Here is a 19173-nt window from a genome sequence, read left to right as displayed (position 1 = left end):
CAGGAGAAGGAGCAGAAGACAACTACAAGTCACTGAGGTCAAAGCAGGCAGGAGAACCCCAAGGCAGAGGGCGATGATCCTACCCATGCTTCAAAGTCCTGCACAGCTCCAGAGAAGTGCCTGGATCCAGGAGGTTTCTGGTAAGGGGAGTCCTTGGCACAGAACTTTTCAAACTCTTTGGGACCACCTGGAACAAGGACAGCTGTGGGCAAAAGCCCTGAAGGTTTCCAGGGAAGACCTAAGGGTCTTCTGTGGTATAGGAATATGGACTCTACAAACTGTACTTTAAAAATCAACTTAGAGCACTAGTAAAAAGATGATAAAGCTAGATGCTTATCTTTACATCAATCAGGACTCTCTATGCCTCGAGCTCATTTGCCTTGCAAATACTCTGTTGTTACATTCTGTGTCCCTCCCTACTCACTTAAATGATTAACTCCACCCCAGAAAAGAACTTTTGTAGAAATTTCTGGAGGAGAGACGGATCCTGCCCCTCAAACCATGGGGCCTGTCAGCTACTCATCAGAGACCTATGACTTGGTGAGTTGGGCCTGTCTTTGCTTGATAACAGGGATGGCAGGTAGAGCTGGGGTGGGCTGAAAGGCCAGATTTCTGGCCATCCATCTTCTAACCCTCCTGTTGGCAGAGGCAGAGCTTGAGCCATTTCTTGTGCCAACGTAATCAGTCCTTGCCTCTCTTAAGTCCAGACTTGACCACAACTGCAAGGCTGTTGCTTGCAGAGAGCCAGTGTAGTGTGGCTACAGCCACTGTGATCCAGGGATGCTGGATATTCTGTTGGGGAAAGCCACCTAGCTGTCGGGACCTGTACTGGCAAGCACTAAGCCTGAGTACTGTCCTTGCATGCGGACACAGACCAGAGTCTCTGCAGAGGACGAGGTGGGAGAGCGGGAGAGCGGGGCTCCAGCAGTCCCACCCTGCGCTGCCGGCCTCTCCCAGCCTCCGCTCCCTGCTGCCCTGCTGTCTGCACAGCCGTTGCCACAATGTGGGCATAAAACACTTATTCTGAGCCAGGCACCTTTTGCACCAGCCGTCAGTGGTATAAATGCCTGTGTGCACAGTGTGCAAAGCCCTGTACGCCTTATCTGGTCTCTTTACACAACTGGAATACCCAGGCAAACCCAGTCTTCTCTCTCCCTGTGTGAAAGCCCTTGGCATGACCACACTACTTGGTTGCTCCACATACAGGCTTCCATATGTACAGGCTCCACATACACTCTGCTGAAAGGGGAGTATGCAGTATATTTACAAGACAGGAATTTTAAGAGTGGAAGATAAATTGCAAGTACTACTTCTAACAGGGAGTGAGGACTCTAGGTATTCTACCTCACAGTTCTCTTCCCAGCCTTTACAATTGAAAAAGAGCAGCTGCACCTTTTAGAGTATGTTGTGCTATCCAACAGGAAGGACACAGCAGCATTATCATTACCCTGGTTTTCAAATGCTGCATCTCAGAATTTAATTTTTTCACTACAGTGGCTCCCTGCAGCAGACCTCAGGATTAGTTATTCCAAAAAGAGAAATGCTGGATTCAAATGTTACCAAATTTTCTGTTCCTCCTTTTTTCCTACGCACCAAGGAAGAGCAAGGAGATGGGGGAGTAAGCCCTACCCTCCTTATTTCTTTTCTGATTCATCCAGTATAAAAATCCTTTTCAAATGGTGGTCATTCCTTTAAAACTTTTTTTGGAGAAGACACTTCTTTCCCTGAAGAAAGTGCCTCTTGTTGAAGTTCAGTGGCAGTGCTAAAATTTGCCGAGAGGTTAAAACCAAACTCAAACCTTTTTCACCTCCTTTTCTTTGCATACAAAACTTTCCATAATCCTTAGCTTAGTAATTTTATCTCTGCTGTGAATTCTTTTGCATCATAAAGGAGACCCCATGTGATGGGGAGGAGGAGGGTTGAAGGGGGGAGCCCCGCTGATTTCAGGACTAAACGCCCACAGTCAGGTGCCACAGCAGGAAGAGTTTTAGACCTTTTCTCAGACTTCTGCAGTTGGGAGTTCGGCATATGTTGTTTCCCACCTCTGTCTCCTGGCAGCTTCCCAGATTTGGCTCCCTCCCTGGAACAGGGAGGCTGCAGATATCACATGAGCATCACTGTGTTTGCTTTGGTGGTGCCATATGTTGCTTTACTTACATTCAGTGCTTGTAGCAGCAACCTACCCACAGAGATTTGGAAAAAAAAAAAGGCCTCCAAAGTGTCTTGTCAAAGTGGCAACACCAACCCTGCCTTATACAGAGAGAATTGTTTGATCAATTGAGCAATTATGGAAGGAAAAATGATGAAAATGCTTGCACCAAAAGGGCATTTATCTCAGTATCACACAGTGAATACAGTGATGGCCTCGGCCTAAATTTTGATACCATATGAGACCATTTGACTCTGTAACCTTGCAGACAAATACCATGCCCAAAATGATAACCCCGTTTCTTGACAGCAAAATGCTTTGCCTGCTAACCTTCCTCAGCTGCAGACGGGACAACCACAAACACAGTTGTACAAGAACCACTGAGATCTTCACCAGGTTCCCTGAGGTTCCTCAGGCCAGTTTTCATTGCAATGGGACCAACATGACTTGAGAGCATAAAAGCACCTACACTGCAGTAACATGGTATTTCCACAGGCCTTGGTCTTATTCCTGTATTTCCCTGGTTCAGCCCCTGGAGAAGTCATGAGCAGAAGCTCTGTCAGCAGATTGTACTGATGTGGGCAATTACAGTTCTAAGGTTTTGGGAATGAAATGTGCTGCTCCCAGCCCTGGCATTTACTAGAAAGGAATGATTCACATGGAAAATCCATAGCAGTGCACAAGCTACTTTACTTCTGCAGACAAATATTTTGATCGCTGACAGTTGTGGGGAACTGAGAAAAAAAGCTGACACAGGGAGACCAGAATAACTCTGTGAGGCAGGTCATTGGGGTAAAGGGATCCCTGAACAGAAGGCACACGGGAATGGCTTTCCCAGGCATGCACTTTTCTGCTATATTACAGAGACACCACTTTTCCTCCCACCCACCAATTCTGCTGCACTTTTCATGCAGGAGACCTGTACAAAGGTCCCTCTGCATGCACGCTGTTGACTTATCCCATCCCAGGTCAGGGAGCTACCCACTTCCAGTCCTGGAATTGCAGCAGAGTCCCCAGAAGCCTCAGCTTGTCATATTCAGTGCATCTTCTGCAGCTCTGGTCCCTGCCCTTCCTGTCTCAGCCCAGACACTGATTTTTCATCCTCTTCTATTTGTCTCCAACTCATCTCTGTCCACTCCTACCCACATGTGCTGCTCTGCTCAGAGATGCTGGCGAGGACGATTCAAACACAGCTCCACACACGCTTCCCCTACCCACAGCGAGTGGTTTACAGTAAGAGCCCTACCTGCTCCCCATCAGCAATCAGATGGTGTCTGATAGTGGCACTCAGCCTCTGCAATTCCGGCTCCAAATACAAGGCAATGCTGGAAACCGGTCAGCAGCCAAAGCCACTGAACATTGCCCAAACTGCCCGTCCACTGCCATCTGTGGTGCTGGCACGGCTCCAAGGGAGGACTGACACTCCAGCCAGCAAACCCAGCCATTTTCCACAATTTCATTTTTCCCTTCAAAGCTGGAATTGTTCAACCTCTTCCCAGTGAAATTTCCCATTCGAACATATAATCTGTTTGGGGTTTTCAGCACAGTCACCTGCACAGCCCGAGCAGCCTGGTTTGGACACTGCACCAAATTGCAAAGGTTTTAAGGTTGGTTTGGTTTTTTCTCAGAGAGGTTCAAGGATCTTGCCTTGGCCAACACATCACAGATTTCTGTGTGTGTTGGTAACCCCTCATGAAAGGTCTGGGTACAGAGTAGGCAGGAAATACTTTTAAGCTGGGGAGGAGGGATTTCTTAAGGGTTTTGTCTTTAGCAGCAAGCTCTGATCTCCAAAATGATACCCTAAACCAGAAAAAAATAAAAGTTCTTTGGTAATACAAACTGCTTCTCACCAAAGGCTTGCAGCCCCACAGTTACATCAGCAAGAGCTGGGCAGGGTTATTCCACACTTTTCCCAAGGACTCATTCACCCTCCTACCATTCAGTGCTTGGGGTCTGCCTGTGCCAGCTGTCTGCTCTGTGAGTTTGGTAATGCCCCACAGGCTTATGCGCCATCAGCGTGCCCAGGTTCCTCTTGGAACCGTGCAGATGGTTTCAGCAGCAGAGGAGTTTAAATACGCCTTGCTGCTGTCAAGTGACCTCTTTAACCCCCACAGTCATGTGCAGAGGCACCCAGTGCATTACCCAGGGAAAGCTGCCTGAGAGAGAAGAAAATAAATCACCCTTCCCTAGCTAGGCACAAGACATGGCTCCAGGCTGGTCATGGTAATTTTGCTTAGTAGCCCATTGGGTGAGCAAAAACCCCCCAAATCAGGTCTAAAACTGTGTAAAGCAGGGCTGGTATTTTTAGACAGGAACTTTGGCTGATGAGGGAAGGCGCAGCAGGTGCAAATGGCTGCAGCTGGCAGTGAAAGGTATGAAAGCATTAGTAGAGGCTTCCGCTGTGGTCAACACTGAAGTCTCAGCACAGGTCTCCAGAGAGGGTGTGGGTGGGGCACCTCAGGATGACTGCTGCTGAGCTCTTCCCAGTTGACACTAACATTCAGTTTGCCACAAGCCTCCTCCACTGCTCTCTTTTTGTGCAAGGCCACCTGAAGCATGACCACCATCCAGGGAGCTCATCCTGAGCAGAATTCCAGCTTCCCAGCACTCGAGATTTGCCCACAGCTTCAGCCCGAACACAGGCGATACAGCAAGCCATCTGCAGCAGTTCTATTGCACTTCCTTTACTTGGTATAAGCTTGAGTGCTGTTTTCCCTTCCCTTTCCTGCTCTGACTACAATTAATTCAGAACTGAAAGGCTTATCAACAGAACAGGCTTATCTACCATCTATTCCTGTAGCTATGGCACCATAGCGCCTCAGAGGCTTTCCTCCCATTGTGTTGAACACTCGCCCCACACCTTCCTCTGAGTGTGTGAGAAGTGATCTCAAAGGACAGCTGCTGCTGACCCCACCTCACCTTGCTCTGTCATAGGCAGCTCTCGGGCCTCTGAGAAGAAGGGGAGGTTCACTTCACAGAATTTGAGGTACAGATGTGCTGTGTGGTGAATCCTACCACCTTTATATCAGGCAGCAGGCAGGACAGAAGTGGTCCATATCAAAAATGGGAGGGAAAAAATTGGGGAAGCTGGTAAAGGAGGGTTCCATTCTATGTGAGAAAGCAAAATTCAACGGCAGGTAACTTGGCAAGAACCAGAAGATGAAACTGATCATCCAATTGGACACCAAAATATCCCCGAATACTCCAGTTTAAGATGACAGACGGAGCAGCCCTCGCTGTCACAGGTGGAGAAAACCCTCTCCACATGCTGCTGCACCTCTTGGCAGTGGAGGCGCCTCCAGTGTCCTCACACTGCAGACAGCATCCCCTCCTGATGCAGGTGGGCTGCAGGACATGGGGGTGCTCTGCTCTAGATCTGCCAGGTGTAGCTGAAGGACTGGGTTCTTGTGTTCAGAAACCTCTCCTCCATTAACGAGACTCTATCTGTTCCCCAGAGCCAGGTGGAGCTGAGCGGTTACTATGAGGCTGAGAATACCACCCCTTCTTTGGAGGGCTACTTCTGCTTCAACCCAGCCTCATCTGTGGTTGGCAACCAGGGAGACCCCTTCAGAAAAGTCTTCATGCCCCTCATCTATCTGCTGATGTTTGTGTTGGGGACTCTGGGCAACGCCCTGGTCCTGGTCATCTTAGAGAGGTTCAAGCGGTCTCGCACCACCACAGAAAACTTCCTTTTCCACCTCACCCTGGCCAACCTGGTACTGCTGCTCACCTTCCCATTCAGTGTGGTGGAGAGCTTGGCTGGGTGGGTATTTGGGAAGTTCCTCTGCAAAATACTCAGTGCTGTCCACAAGATCAATTTCTACTGCAGTAGCATGCTGCTGGGGTGCATCGCGGTGGACCGTTACCTGGCCATCGTCTATGCAATCCACACCTACCGCAAACGCAGAGCTCGCTCCATCCACCTCACCTGCACGGCTGTCTGGCTCTGCTCATTGCTTCTGACTTTACCTGATCTCATCTTCATGGAAGTCTGGACAGACGACAGCAACCGCAGCATTTGCTATTTTCCAGAGGTTGGGATTGATGGAAACAACGCGTGGCTGGCAACCCGCTTCCTCTACCACACCGTGGGCTTCTTTGTGCCTCTGCTGGTCATGTGTTACTGCTACATGGCCATCATCCGGGCACTGTGTCAGTCCCAGCGCCTGCAGAGGCAAAAAGCTGTTCGTGTGGCCATCCTGGTCACAGGCATCTTCCTCCTCTGCTGGAGCCCATACCACATTGTCATCTTCCTGAACACACTTACCAAGTTAGAAACCTTCACCAAGAACTGCCTTCTGGAAGACCAGCTGGACACAGCCATCATGGTGACAGAGGCCATCGGCTTCACACACTGCTGTCTCAACCCCATCCTCTATGCCTTTATTGGGGTCAAGTTCCGTAACGACTTCTTCCGGATCCTGCAGGAGCTTGGCTGCATAAGCCAGGAGACCCTGCAGGAGATCCTGGAGGTGGCAAGGAAGGGTAGTGGGATAGAGTCTGACAACACCACCTCCATCTCCACTTTCTAGCTGGGGAAGGCTGCCTGCAGGGCAGAACTGACCTGGGGATTTCCTTCCCAGTGGCACCCTTGCTGTGGTGTCAGTCACAAGTTTCACAAGCATCCCCACAACTTTCTTCACTCTTCAGGAAGCACGTCCAATAGCCACCAAATGCCCAAATAGCATCAGACACCTTGCTTGGCTCTTCCTGGTTCTCATACTTGTAGAGATCCACCTGGCAGCTGTTGGTGAATGCTGGATGTCTGATGGTCACGCTTGTGGGGCTGGATGAACTTGAGTGGGTTAAACCTGACATTCCCACCTCTCCCTCAAAAAAAGGACTGCGGGCATCTTGTGCACCAAGCCAGGCACAGGACTGGGGTGCCAGGGTTAAGGAAAAATGTGCAGCCAAGTAAACGAGTCATGTCAGTAAGCAGGTCTCCATTTCACTAGCTCAGGTTGGTACAGACATGCTCAAAGGAAGCCGTGGGACTCAGTGGCCATAGCAACTGGAGACATGCAGGAAGGACTGATGGGGGCTGCAAAGCTCAATCCAATAGCATGGGCATACAGTGCTGGACACTCTTTGACTGCAGTATTGTCCTCCTGCTGTGTGACATTCCCCCAGCCAGCCACAACACATTCATCTTCCCAACACGGCTCATGCCAGGAGGTCCTCCCACAGACCGAAAGATTTGACTGTCACAGACTCCTTTCCTGACACCAGTTGCATCCTTCCCCACTCATTCGATTTGTTTTACTCTTGTTATGATCTCCTGTGAGTGGCTGCTGAACTGAATGCCTGACTATGCAAAAGTTTTCCTTTAAGGAAGAACACCATCTGATGAAATTACTTCTGTCTTGTGACTGCACACAGAGGAGAGAAACCACACAGCTTTGCAAGGCTGATGGTACAACTTTTTCTTTTTTTTTTTTTGGCAGCTAGTTGAATGGCTATTTATGGGTCCTGAGAGCAAGGAGACTAACTGCCCCGGAGTAAGGGAAAGAGCTCGTTTGCATAATTTCTCTTTTTTTTTTTAGCAAGGCTAGAGGAGATGTGGCATTTTGCTTTGCACTATGCTTTCTGATAGTTTTCTCCCACCTGCACCTACAGGGCTTTCAGAGATTGAGTGCATCCAGGTGTACAGAGGACAAACCTAAGCAGTGATCTTGCCCTGAACAGCAAGTATGCAGAAACTGTTCAGATCAGGGCAGCTTGATGATAATTTGGTCCAAAGTAAGAGCAGCAGCTTTCCCCGTCATTAATTCTTACACCGCAAACTGGTGTGTGGGGAAACCCCAGCAGACTCAAGACCGCCTGCTGCTGCCTAGGAGGTTTTGTCACAGTTTAACATGGCAGTGGGCCCACAACACCACTCCATGACATTTCTGTTCCTAAAGAGTGCTGTAGCCTGAACTGTAGGAGAGCCATACATACCAACGCCACGTGAGCACAACCCTCCTCACAAGCACACTTTAAAATCTGCCCTACCCTTCACCTCACATTTTAAGCAATGTCAAAACAATGTTAGTTCTCCTGTTGCAGCAGGAATTTTGTGCTAACCTCACTTCTGAAGTTCATCCCAGTAGCAGAGAGCTCAATCCCAGGTGAACTTCAGGGCACTCAAGGGCCCTGCTAAAAAGACCACCCATTATGGAAGGGGCCACATGACCTCAGCCTGACTCAGGCAGAGATCTCAATAGCTTGATCTCACATTGTGACTTGAGGAGAAAACTCACCTAGTATAAGGCAGTCCGCCATTTCCTGTAGCACCACATCTTCAGAGATGAAACTTTCAGGCCATGGCAACTGTGGTTGTTCAGGCAAAGACATGCAGCAGAGAAGGGCAAGTCTCTTAAGCCTGTACTTGTGCTCTTCATGGTTGTTGCAGTGAGAAAACCCATTGCAGATGCATTGTAAACACCTCCCCAGCAGGTTATGGTGACAACTGTGTTTCTACATGAAAATGTTATTGAAAAAAATAATAGTCAAAGTGTAAAATTCTTACAGTGGTCACAAAGTAAAAAGAAAATCTGCACTCAAATGAGAGTGAACAGACTACACATCTATTGTTACTATAGCTTTTAGAACTGGTATGTATAAACCTTTAGGAAGTTTTGAGGTAAGCTGTAATAAACAGGTGAATAAAACACCGTCTTCTCATGTATAGTGCTTGTAAGCAGTTGTCTGTAACTGTGTCACTTCATTCAAGGAAGACGCATCAGAGAGCAAACACTAAGTGGGCAGATGGCACCTTTCTGACAAGCTCTGCTCAAAGGGCTCAGGAGCACCTTGCTTACATTCCCCTTCACCAGTGCCACAGAAGGCTCTGCGGTGTTCAGAGTCAATCCAGACCTACATTACTTCTCTCCTTTATGGAGCCTCTTCCACTAACTGCAGCACCTCCTGCCCCAGTTTTACAGCAGCTGCTAATCTGACTGGAAAGCTGCCCTTACACCTACATTTGGCTCAGACAGCCTGGGAATGACTTGGCTCAGAGCTGGCAGAGCTTCCCCAAAAAATTGCGATTGTTCCTCCTGCAGCTGCCTGCAGCCAGCCTGCTGAATGGCGAGAAGAAGAAAGCAAGAGGAACTTTCCTTCACTGCGGAGGAAGCTCTGCTTTCCACTCAGCAAAGCCCTTGCTGTCTCCTCAAGGTTTGCACGGCTGTCACGACACCTTGCCCCAGAGTGGGCTTCCCTGCTTAAGCACTCACCCTGCCAAAGCCACCCCTGCAGCCCTCGGGCAGACCTTCAGCCTCCCCTGTGGAGCTCTGCTCAGCCCCCATCTCACAGCTACCAAGTGGGGCAGATGCACTCTGCCCACCCGGCCACCAGGAAGGGGGACTGAGCCAAGGGGAGCTCCAGGGTGGCTCCTGCAGAAAGCAGGGGGATGGTGTGTGGGAAAGCAACGTCACCACCATCCACAGCACGCCCTCCGCACCCTCAGTCCTGGATTGTGCTCCGCAAACGAGGCTCCAGCAGACAAACCACAGGAAGCCCTGGTCTCTGATGAAGGCAACCCCAAAGACGGGAACACAAAGACCCTCACAACAGCACACTGCTCTCTGTTTCCTGCAGGGCAACCAAGTCTCCCAGGAGACAGAGCTGGGGTTCCAGCAGAGCATCCTGCTACACACACAGTGATCAAAGGACCGTGGCAGGCAGTGGAGCATGCACGGGTGAGTGCAAGTAAGGAAACGCATGAATGAACATGTGCCTGGGAGTGCTGCAGAGAAGGGGCTTCCCCCAATGCCCACACAATCCTTCCAGCACCTTTCACACTCTCTGTCTCTGCCGCAGTCCTGTGGAAAATCACGTGGAAAAAGACAGGCACGGGGTCAGGTCTTGAAATTTGTCTTTTTAATAAAAAGGCACCTATAAAACAGGTCAATACATTACAGGCAGCACAGATACCCAAAAACAAGCCTAAAAATTGTTTCAAATAAAAACCAATAAGATGTCTTCACATATTGTATTTATATATTTATATTTATATATATATTTATATAATGGTACAAAATGACTGGGGAAGTTTCTTCATGGGATGACAGAGAACAGGTCAGTCAACTTTACCTCAATGTGAAAGCTAATTCCAGGTGTGTGATTATCCAACATACTGAAAGATGCAGATTTCCAGCATTCGCGTTTTGGAACTGGAAAAACATGGCAAAGTCATGGCTAAAAGATGGACAGACCTTCTACTGTGATTACGTGGAGTCAGTACACAGAACTCAAGGTGAGGAGCCAAGCAATAAACTACAAGACACAAGACTAGACACAGGTCACGGCAGCAGGCAACCAGCTGATGGCAAACCTTGCCCGGGTCTAACAAGAACTGGCTGTCATCGAGCTTCCAAAGGAACTCCTGCCACATTGCTGTTCACAGACATGGTTGGGAGCAGTGCCTAGGGCACAGGGGTGTTAGGCAGCATTTCTTCTTCCCATGGTGCAGCCGTCACAGTAGTAGTGGTAGGGCTTACTCCAGGGCAGTGGGATATTGCAGAAGAGCACTAACTGCTGCTCCAGAGTCCTCAGCTCTGACCTAGCATCAGGATTTCCCTTTTGTATCCAGGGCTACTGAGTCAAAAGGCTTAGCTTCTTATTTGTCACCGAAGGACAGGTCTTCCTCCTGTTGCCAGGCGGAAATAGCTTTGCACTGCCATGCCCCTGTGAGCACTCAGCACCGGTCTCCTGAGCACTGCATGGCATGTGCCACAAGCCTGCAGGCTCCTGCTGATACAGGGACGATGCGCTGCTGACAGAGTGAGGACTGCAAGCCCCAGGCAACTTCTGTGTAGGGCTGGGCAAAAGGGACAACAGGAAAAGTACAAACACATGGAGATCTCAACCAGGCTAAAACAACAGCTATCTACAGGCAAACAAAAAAACTTTCATATAGAAAATGTTATGGCTTCAAATTAGCCAAGACTTGCTGGTGGGTGATGAGCAAAGTTTGGGACTGTAATTGGTATTTGGATGTTTATGAGAAGCTACCAAACACCCTGAAGTGCAGCCAAGAGAAGCTACAGCCTTTCAGGCAAGTTAAACTTAGAAACAGCTACATCTGTTTGAGCCACATCCTCCTGCATGAAACCCACACTGAAAGGATCAAGAATCCAACCAGCTAACATGTCAGGTCCAAAGCCTGGGCTGAAGATTATTCTTCTGATCCAACTGCCGTGGCAGGAAGGAGAACGTCTCGTGATTGTTCCTGCTTTACCACTTTAAAAAATGGTACCTGCTCACACTGTATACAACAAACTCAAAGCAGGAGACTAGAGCAAGATCCTTCCTTAGATCCAAACCCATGCTTCTCACCCAGCACTGTTCACTACAAAACGCTGCAAAGCTTCACTGTATTCCTAATGGGACTTTATGATTCCATCTTCTCACAGATTGGATCAAGACAGCTGCTGGGCTAGCATTTCAACACCTACCAGCCTTTCCAAACAGCTTGCAACCTGATAAAAAGTGTCGCTGTTCACTCACTACTTGGCAATCTCCCTTTCCAAAGCCCTCTCCTCCCTGCAACAGCAAGTTGGGGAAGGTGAGGTCTGTTATAAGAGAGGTAGTGTGTTAAGCCTGGCTCTGCAGAAATAATCCTCCAAGCAGTGTTCCTTCAGAAATTGTGTGCCCCAGGTTCACCACTGGATGCTGGAACTGCAAGTCCCCCGAGAGGTCCAGAGATACTGTGGCGTGTGCAGAAACATGCATGCATCACACCACATTCCCCTCTGTGAAAAAACATGGCAAAGACCATCAGGGCTGCATGCAGGAAGACCTTATGGAGTACAGGATGGAGAGGGTGGAGTGCATCCAGAAAAGCCAGAGTTGTCCAAATGGCATGCTTCTGCCAGCCTAGGAATGAGAGATTGCAACTCAACTTTGGCCTCTTCTGTCCGAAGCACAGGATGGCCACGCTGCCAACACTGAACGCTGAGGTAGAGTATTGCACTCAGGGACAGGTCCTCTTCAAGAGCTGGACCTCTCCTGTGCCACAGGGCAGGGCTGCTGCCAGTAGCTCAGGTTACGATAAAGACTGCCTGCAAAACTCTACAGAAGAAGGACTGACAAGCACAAGGAAAACCTGGGAACGCATTCAGTGGCAGGGGAGCATGACGGCGGTGAAGGTTAATGGATGGGTAATATACTGGTGTAGGAAGGCTGCAGAAGATCAGGGTTCCCAGCTAGCCTCTCCTGGAAGCATTGGAATGCATCACTTCATTCACCTCAAAGCCCATCTGTCCCTACACACCACAACACCTTGCCTACGGGGGACACAGCATGAAGGGAAGAGAAGGGAGTAGAAGTGACAGAGCTGGTCAGCGTGTTACCATCCGCGATGCCCAAGTTCTTGATGCTTTTCCAGCTGAACGGCCAGCATCCTTCCATCCCAGACACAGCAGCTTCTCCAGAGAGCAGCAACAGCTGCATCCTGTAAAGCTGTGACCTCTGCCCTACTAGATGAGCACCGCTCCAGCAGCATTTCACTGGGGCTACCATGCCCTCCAATGGCCCTTGCTCAGTGGCTGTTTGTGTACTCGGCATAGTATCCATGTATCCGCAGGACCTGAGATCTGCACGACGCTGCACCACCCCCTCTCCCACACATGCAAAACCATTCAGATGCGTGAACAACAGGTCTGACAGAGTCATTCTACAATGGCATCTCTCAACATCCTGTGCACCCTGGGGATCCTCCTGCCTCCCCCAAGGAGAGATTTCAATCCTTGTACACTGTTTAGCATGGGGTTTTTTTCTTTCTTTTTTAAAACATGTTTTGAGGCTTCTATTAAAACACAGAAATACAGAACAATTAAAAACCAGCACAAATTTTGCCTTTCCCAGCGACCTATTTACAGCTAGTTCCAAAAACCTCTTGCACATTTTGGTTGCTTAAAAAGGAAGGACAATTTTAAAAAAAAGGGGGAAAGGGCAAGAAAAACACTTGACAGAGGAAAACCATAAGTGAAAATTTTACAAACTGCCACAAGGTCTGGATGTCCCTGGTAACCATGCAGGGTTCAAAGTAACAGCCCCACTCCCAGCCTCTGCACCCTCCCCTTCCCCAAAAAAGAAAGGAAAAAGAAACCCAATTCACATCAAGTTTACTGCACATCTGGTTGGCTGTGTAGAGGCGAATCCAATATGAAAAGCACCCCACGTGGTGTACTCCACCGGCATTGGCCCTCAACCCGCCCCACGGAAAGGTTTAAAAACGTTTGTAGGGGCAGCCCCATTCCCTCCCCAGCCCTGAGCACCAGTCAGGGTTAAAAAGGCAAGTTCGCCATGTTCCCAGGCCCGGGGATGTAACTCATCTGGCTGTCCAGGGAGACACTCCTCTGCCTCATCTGGTGCGTGACCATGAGGTTCTGCTGAGGCGGGGGCCCCATGAGAGAGCCCTGAGGTGACATCATATGCCCTGTCTGGGCGTACATCTCCCCCGACACAGACATGCTTCTCTGCTTGGCCTGCATCAGCATGAAATTCTGCTGGGCCATCAGGCTCTGCTGTGGAGACATCATGCCCTGGTGCATGCTGTTGCCCATCATGCCTTGCTGGGGCGGTATGCCTGTCCTGCCCAGCATGGGCACTTGTCCAGGATGGCACATGGGCATGCTGAGTCCCCTCTGCACACCCTGCTGCCCGGGGAGGCTGGGAGCATTCATACCTGGACGGACGGGGGGCTGCTCAGCCATCATGTTCTGCAGGTTCATGAGGTGGAGGTTGGAAGGCTGAGATTTGGGTGCCTGGCTGTCGCTCTTGGGGAAATACTGCAAGGTGCTGCTTGGCTTCTCTGATGGGATGATCCTGGACAGGTCAAACTCCGGGATCCCCGTGGGCGTGGGGCGGATGACCTCGCTGAGCTCGGGGTCGTTCAGCACCGACGCCACCCCAGGAAGCACGGGCGGGTAGGGGTCACCAATCCGAGGAGGGATATTCTTGCCCATCATGTGCTGCTGAGGGGGCATCTGGCCAGGCTGCTGGGAGGGAAGGTCCTCAGGTGGCAAGGGCATCCCTGGTGGGTAATGCTGCTGCATCCCAGGGCCACCTCCTGCACTGGGGGCCATGGGCATGCCTCCAGCAGGAGATGGCATGGCATTGTGGGGCTGCTGCATGCGAGGGAACACGAGCTGGTTAGAAGGAATCATCTGTGAACTGTTGGGTACAGGGCCGCACTGCTGGCTCAGCGAGTCCTGGGGACCTGGGGGCAGCATCATGGGGTTCTGGGGGGGCACGCCCGCCCCTGGCCCACTCGGATGCATAGGAATGTTGGAGCCCAGAGGGTTTGGGGAGGACATCATGGAGGTGGGGGGTGGTTCATGGGAAAGGGGCTGCTGACCAGGCAGGTTCATTCCCATGGGGCTCTGAGAGGATCCAGGCCCCACAGAGTTCAAGTGCAGTTGATTTGGCTGATTCCCCGTCACGCCTAAGGACAGCAAAAAGAGAGAAGAGTTAACCCTTCCCACAGACCTTTCAGAGTTGCAAAATCCACATCCTGAAAGCCTGCCAAGCAGTCCTGCTCAGAATGCCCTGAGCATGGAGCACGATGCTTAGTAAGCAGCTCCAAAATGGGCTTACAAAGCACCAACATCAGGAAAAAGTGTCTCCAACTCCAGCTCCCCAAGCCTACAAGCACTAGAGGGCTCTTCCAGCTTCATCCAGTCCCATGCTAGATTTGTAATTTCTTACATTCCCCTGATTTTAGAGTCCTGGCTGGCTCGATGTGTGCCCTACACCATGGTCTCGTCATCAGGGCTCTCAGCTGCCTGAAAGGCAGCAAGGAGTGACCCTTCGCCACTGCCTGCCACAGGGTTTGCCACCCAGCAAGCTCCAGTGACCACACAACCTCGCGTGCTGAGGAGGAAAAAAGCAGAAGAGTCAGCAGCCTGGCACAGGTGCTGTCTGTGCGGGACGGCCTGTGCCCACCAGAAGAGCAGAGCAGCCACCAGTGCCTGCAGAGGCAGCCAATGCATTTGCATGCCTGCAGTCAACCAAAGTGACTGCTCAGCAGTGAAAGAGTCAAAAAGTTGATTTTTAATTTTCTAAACTGCCAAAAATATTTATCAGACAGCTTTAGACTCCTAAATCAAGTGGTAGAGTCTGTTGGAATTCCCCTCTGGGCTGGTCACCACGTGACAAAAAGTACTCATTTGCCTAGGTGTCCTCACCAGTGCCACTAGTTAGTAGAGCATATCTGGCCTACTGAAATCACAACTGCGCTACAACGCAGCCTTGCCTGTGCAGGCACTTGGGCTCCACTCAAAACTCCAGACTCCCAAGCCCCATTCAGAGCATCCCTGTCCCACTGCACAGGAACACAACAAGGGCTCTAAGCAGCAGACCTCTGCCTGCACGTCCTGGATCTGAGAAAAACTCCATGAGCCATGAAAACTTGGACCCAATGCATCTACATGGGTAAAGGTAAAAAACTTCCAGGTCTTGTGGAAGAAGGACTCCTCAAGCCAGACCAGCTCATGCCCTTCCACCCAAGCCAAAAGCTGACGGACAGCCTGGGCAGAGGGTAGGGAAGTGTACAGAATGCTTCCAACAAGAGTAAATTTAAGTTATGTGACCTGGCAGTCATGGGGAGATCAGGGTTTCTAGTATCTCCTCCACCTGCTGCCTCAGGTCCACTGGCAGCCACAAGACAGTCTGACCCCTCGCAAGCCCACCTCCTGAAGTAGATACCTGACATACTTCCAGGTGGGAGCATAGGCCTGTCCGGCAGCAGCTCGTCATCAGAGGTGGCGATGGTTTTGATGGCATTGTGGTAAAGTGGTGTGGAGCTGGGCATGGCATACTTGGACATCTGGGACATCATCAGTGACAGGGGGTTCTGGGAAGGGGATGGATCTGGAGAGGAAGTAAAAGGCATGTTTGGATTCATGGTGCTAGAGGTGTTGCTGGCTGGTGCGGAAGAGCTGCTCCGAGGCCCAGAAGGGAGAGAACCTGCAAGCAAGAGAGATCAACTTAGTATTGTTCACACACTGTGGCTTCCTCCCACCAGAGGGCAACACTGTTATGTCCTGACAGCAGTGACCAGAGGAGGCTGCAAAGCACAGAGCTGGCACGGTCCAGCACTCTCTGGACTCCGAAAAGGCGCATGCAGAGACCTGCTCCAGAGCAGTGACAAACTTTCACTTAAACCTGTCCCTGGCTGCCCAGCACAGACACAGCGTTTGCTGCCTGTCTCACAGATCTACCTGAAAAGACCCTGTTTGTACTCCGGGGACAAAAATACTTGCTCTGTGAGATGTGGGGCCAGGCACAGGAACACGTGCTTTCCTGCTCCAGAGAGAGCTCATGGGCTGGAGAGAAACCCTGTCCAAACACTCACCAAAACTAAGCACAGACATGCACTTGCATACAAAACACCCAGCATACCCTGATCCAGTGCTCCGATGGAAGCAGATGAGTTCATATTGAGAGTCTGCTTGCTCTGGTTGACTCCTGGGCTGGGCATGGTGGCTTTGGGAGATGGCACCCAACCAGGGGAAGAAACAGCCATAGAAGGGGACTTCAGGCGGCTTGGTGAGCCAGTTGGAGACCGGACATTGAGAGAGGAACTCATCACTTGGGGGGACTTGAGAGGTCCAGACTGGTTTGAAGGTGGCATGCTGACCATCTGTGAGGGTGTCTGTGGGGACTTGAGATTAGCAGATGGGGAGGTGACCAGTGGAGAATGCACCTGGCTAAGGGTGGGAGACTTGAGGTGACCCACACTGGGGGAATTCATCTGGTTGATGTTGATAGTGAGGTCAGAGGGCCGGCGGCCCAGTCCCCGGGAAGGTGCTGGGTGCATGTTGGCCAGGTTTCCCCCTGGTGCGGGAGTGGGATTGGAAGCCGGAGGCAGAGGAATATGGCTGAGTCTGGTGGTGCCACTGACGGGCATGGTGCCCTGCTCAGGGCTGAACATGTCTGAGCCACTGCCCATCTCCTGGGGCAGGCTGGGGTAAGACCCTTGCCCAGTCGAGAAGCCTTGCTGTCCTTGGTTGGGGAACTGTGAGGGAATCATCATTTTCTGGGGTCCCGTTAGTATTGCACTGCCATTGCCATTCTGAGCCCTAACCCTGGCCAGCTCCTCAGGGTTCATGCCCTGGTGGGTCATCATTTCGGGGCCCCTCATCTTCTGCGACATCATCATCTGCTGCTGTGGGGTCATCTGGACATTGAGGTTCATGTTCATGTTCATATTGACATTCATGTTCATGTTGAGGTTGCCAGGGCCCATGGGTGTGTCCATGTCCCGAAGGCCTGACTGACTCATAGGGGGGCTCAGCATCCCCCGAGTGCCTGCAAAATCCATTCCCATTGGGGCGCTGCTCAGGCTCTCACCCGTCATCTGCCCAGCAAACATGGATGGATCCATCTGCCTGTGAGCCTGCATCATCCTCTCCATTTCCATGCCCTGGCTCATGGAGTTGCCGGATAGTTGCATGGGCCTCTGCATTGCCACTGGGCGTTTCTCCATGAGCTGATGCCGCAGGATCTCCTCTCTGGCACGGGGATTCATAAACCTTTCTGGGTCCCCTTGCCCTGGTGGGTAGGACAAGGTGCCTTGTGGAAAGTTCGCAGGGCCTCCCATAGGAGACATATCATCGCTCCATCCCATGCCAGGCCTGACTGGCCTCTGCATGGCATTCATGGGCCCAAGGGCATCCAAGGGCATGTTCTGCATCCCTCCAAAGCCAGAGACTCTCTGCATTTGATTCCCAGGGAACCGTGGCCCAGGAAAGGGCGGCCCTCCCCGCAGCTGCAGAGGGTCCTGCACATCTATGGGTCCCCGCAGCTGGCTGCCCATCCCTGGTGGCCACTGCTCTCCAGGCTTGCTGTGGTAGGGTGGTGGAGGCCCACGCATCATCATGCTCCCCATTGACTGTGGGATCATGATCTCCTGCATGGGCCGGCCATGGATGCTGATCTGCTCCTCTTTCCGTCGCTTTTCCTCGTAGTACTCTTCCTGCAACTTCCTCCAGGCCACTTGCTCTGGTGTCAGGCTGTCCTGGTTCAACCGCTGCATCATCATGTTCATCTGCTGTCCCATGTCAGCGCCAGCGTGGTGGGGCACCTCGTGTTCCAGGCCGGGCCCACCAAGGCTCTGGGTCTGGGAGATCATGGACTGCAGAGGCTCTTCGTACTTCTTCATATTGGCAGGAGGCGCGGGGGGCTGGGCAGAGGCAGCCTGTGGCTGAGGGGCAGTACCCCCCTCACCTGCATTTTGGCTGGACTTCAGGAAGGGCTCGGCCTCCCCACTGCGCAGCAGCAGACGCTCAATGTCTCTCAAGGTCTGCAGAGAACGCTCTCGGTGCTCCAGCTGCTCCTTTGAGAGCCCTTCTGAGTTCATGGTGTTCCTGGGGCCCAGGCCTGCCTGCCCATTCCCCGGCATCCCTGGGCCCGGGCCCTCTCCAAGGAGGCCGGAGCTGGGCGTGGCAGAAGAGTCTACTTGCCCAGGCTGCATGGTGTTGGCTGATGCAGTGGGCGTATTTGGATGGTTACTCCCAGGCTGGTTGTTGCTGCTATTGTTCCCCAAAGAGTTGGGAGTCAGATCTCTCCGGCCATCCTCACTTGTCCCTTCCTGGGGCAGGCTGCTGGGCGCTGGCAAAGGTGTTTGACTGATGGCCTGAGGTGGTGGGGCTGGAGGCTGTGGTGGGGGAGGCTGCGGCTGTGGTTGACTTGCTTGAGGGGCCAGTGGCTGGGACTGTGGAGTGTTGGCAGCAGGAGGGTTAATTGGAAGTGGCTCAGCAACGCCCAGCACTTTAGGAGCAGGTGGTGCCTGGCAGAGAAAAGGGGAAGAAACTTGAGCAGGGAAAGATCCTAGGAAGGTACTCTTCCCTGCACCCTGCAGGAGACCCCTCTGTCCCAAAATGAAGCCTCATGGCAGTTCACCTTCAATCGCTGCAGGAGAAAATGTAGGTACTACTACATGATCTAGGAATGCACAAGGAGGTACCCTGCACACATGGCAGCAGGGGAACAATGCCATGCCCAATCCCAAACTTTTCACAGCTGACAACAGC

At 51.4% G+C, this 19173-nt stretch overlaps 2 protein-coding genes across 5 annotated transcripts in view; one reads left to right on the top strand and one right to left on the bottom strand.

The window, feature by feature from the left end:
* The first annotated feature begins 396 nt into the window (after positions 1–396).
* CXCR5 (C-X-C motif chemokine receptor 5) lies at positions 397–8998 on the top strand. Its single transcript, XM_066203537.1, has 2 exons — positions 397–540; positions 5605–8998. The coding sequence occupies exons 1-2, from the start codon at positions 502–504 to the stop codon at positions 6679–6681; spliced, it is 1116 nt and encodes a 371-aa protein (XP_066059634.1). The 5' UTR covers positions 397–501; the 3' UTR covers positions 6682–8998.
* Positions 8999–9997: 999 nt separating this feature from the next.
* BCL9L (BCL9 like) overlaps positions 9998–19173 on the bottom strand; it is a 62309-nt gene continuing 53133 nt past the window's right edge. For 3 of the 4 annotated variants that reach the window (XM_066203677.1, XM_066203676.1, XM_066203678.1), the window contains 3 exons: positions 16541–18929; positions 15845–16105; positions 9998–14582 (listed from right to left, as the gene is read on the bottom strand). In XM_066203677.1, coding sequence (XP_066059774.1) covers positions 13423–14582; positions 15845–16105; positions 16541–18929 — 3810 coding nt within the window. In that variant the 3' untranslated portion in view covers positions 9998–13422. The remainder of the gene's footprint in view (positions 14583–15844; positions 16106–16540; positions 18930–19173) is intronic. The other variant, XM_066203675.1, reaches the window with a different exon arrangement.

Source organism: Chamaea fasciata, unplaced genomic scaffold (assembly GCF_029207755.1).
Source record: "Chamaea fasciata isolate MVZ Bird 193981 ecotype frontalis unplaced genomic scaffold, bChaFas1.0.hap1 SCAF_24, whole genome shotgun sequence".
Taxonomy (NCBI): domain Eukaryota; kingdom Metazoa; phylum Chordata; class Aves; order Passeriformes; family Sylviidae; genus Chamaea; species Chamaea fasciata.
The sequence above is the reverse complement of the archived record's forward strand: the minus strand, read 5'-3'. Positions and strand labels throughout refer to the sequence as shown.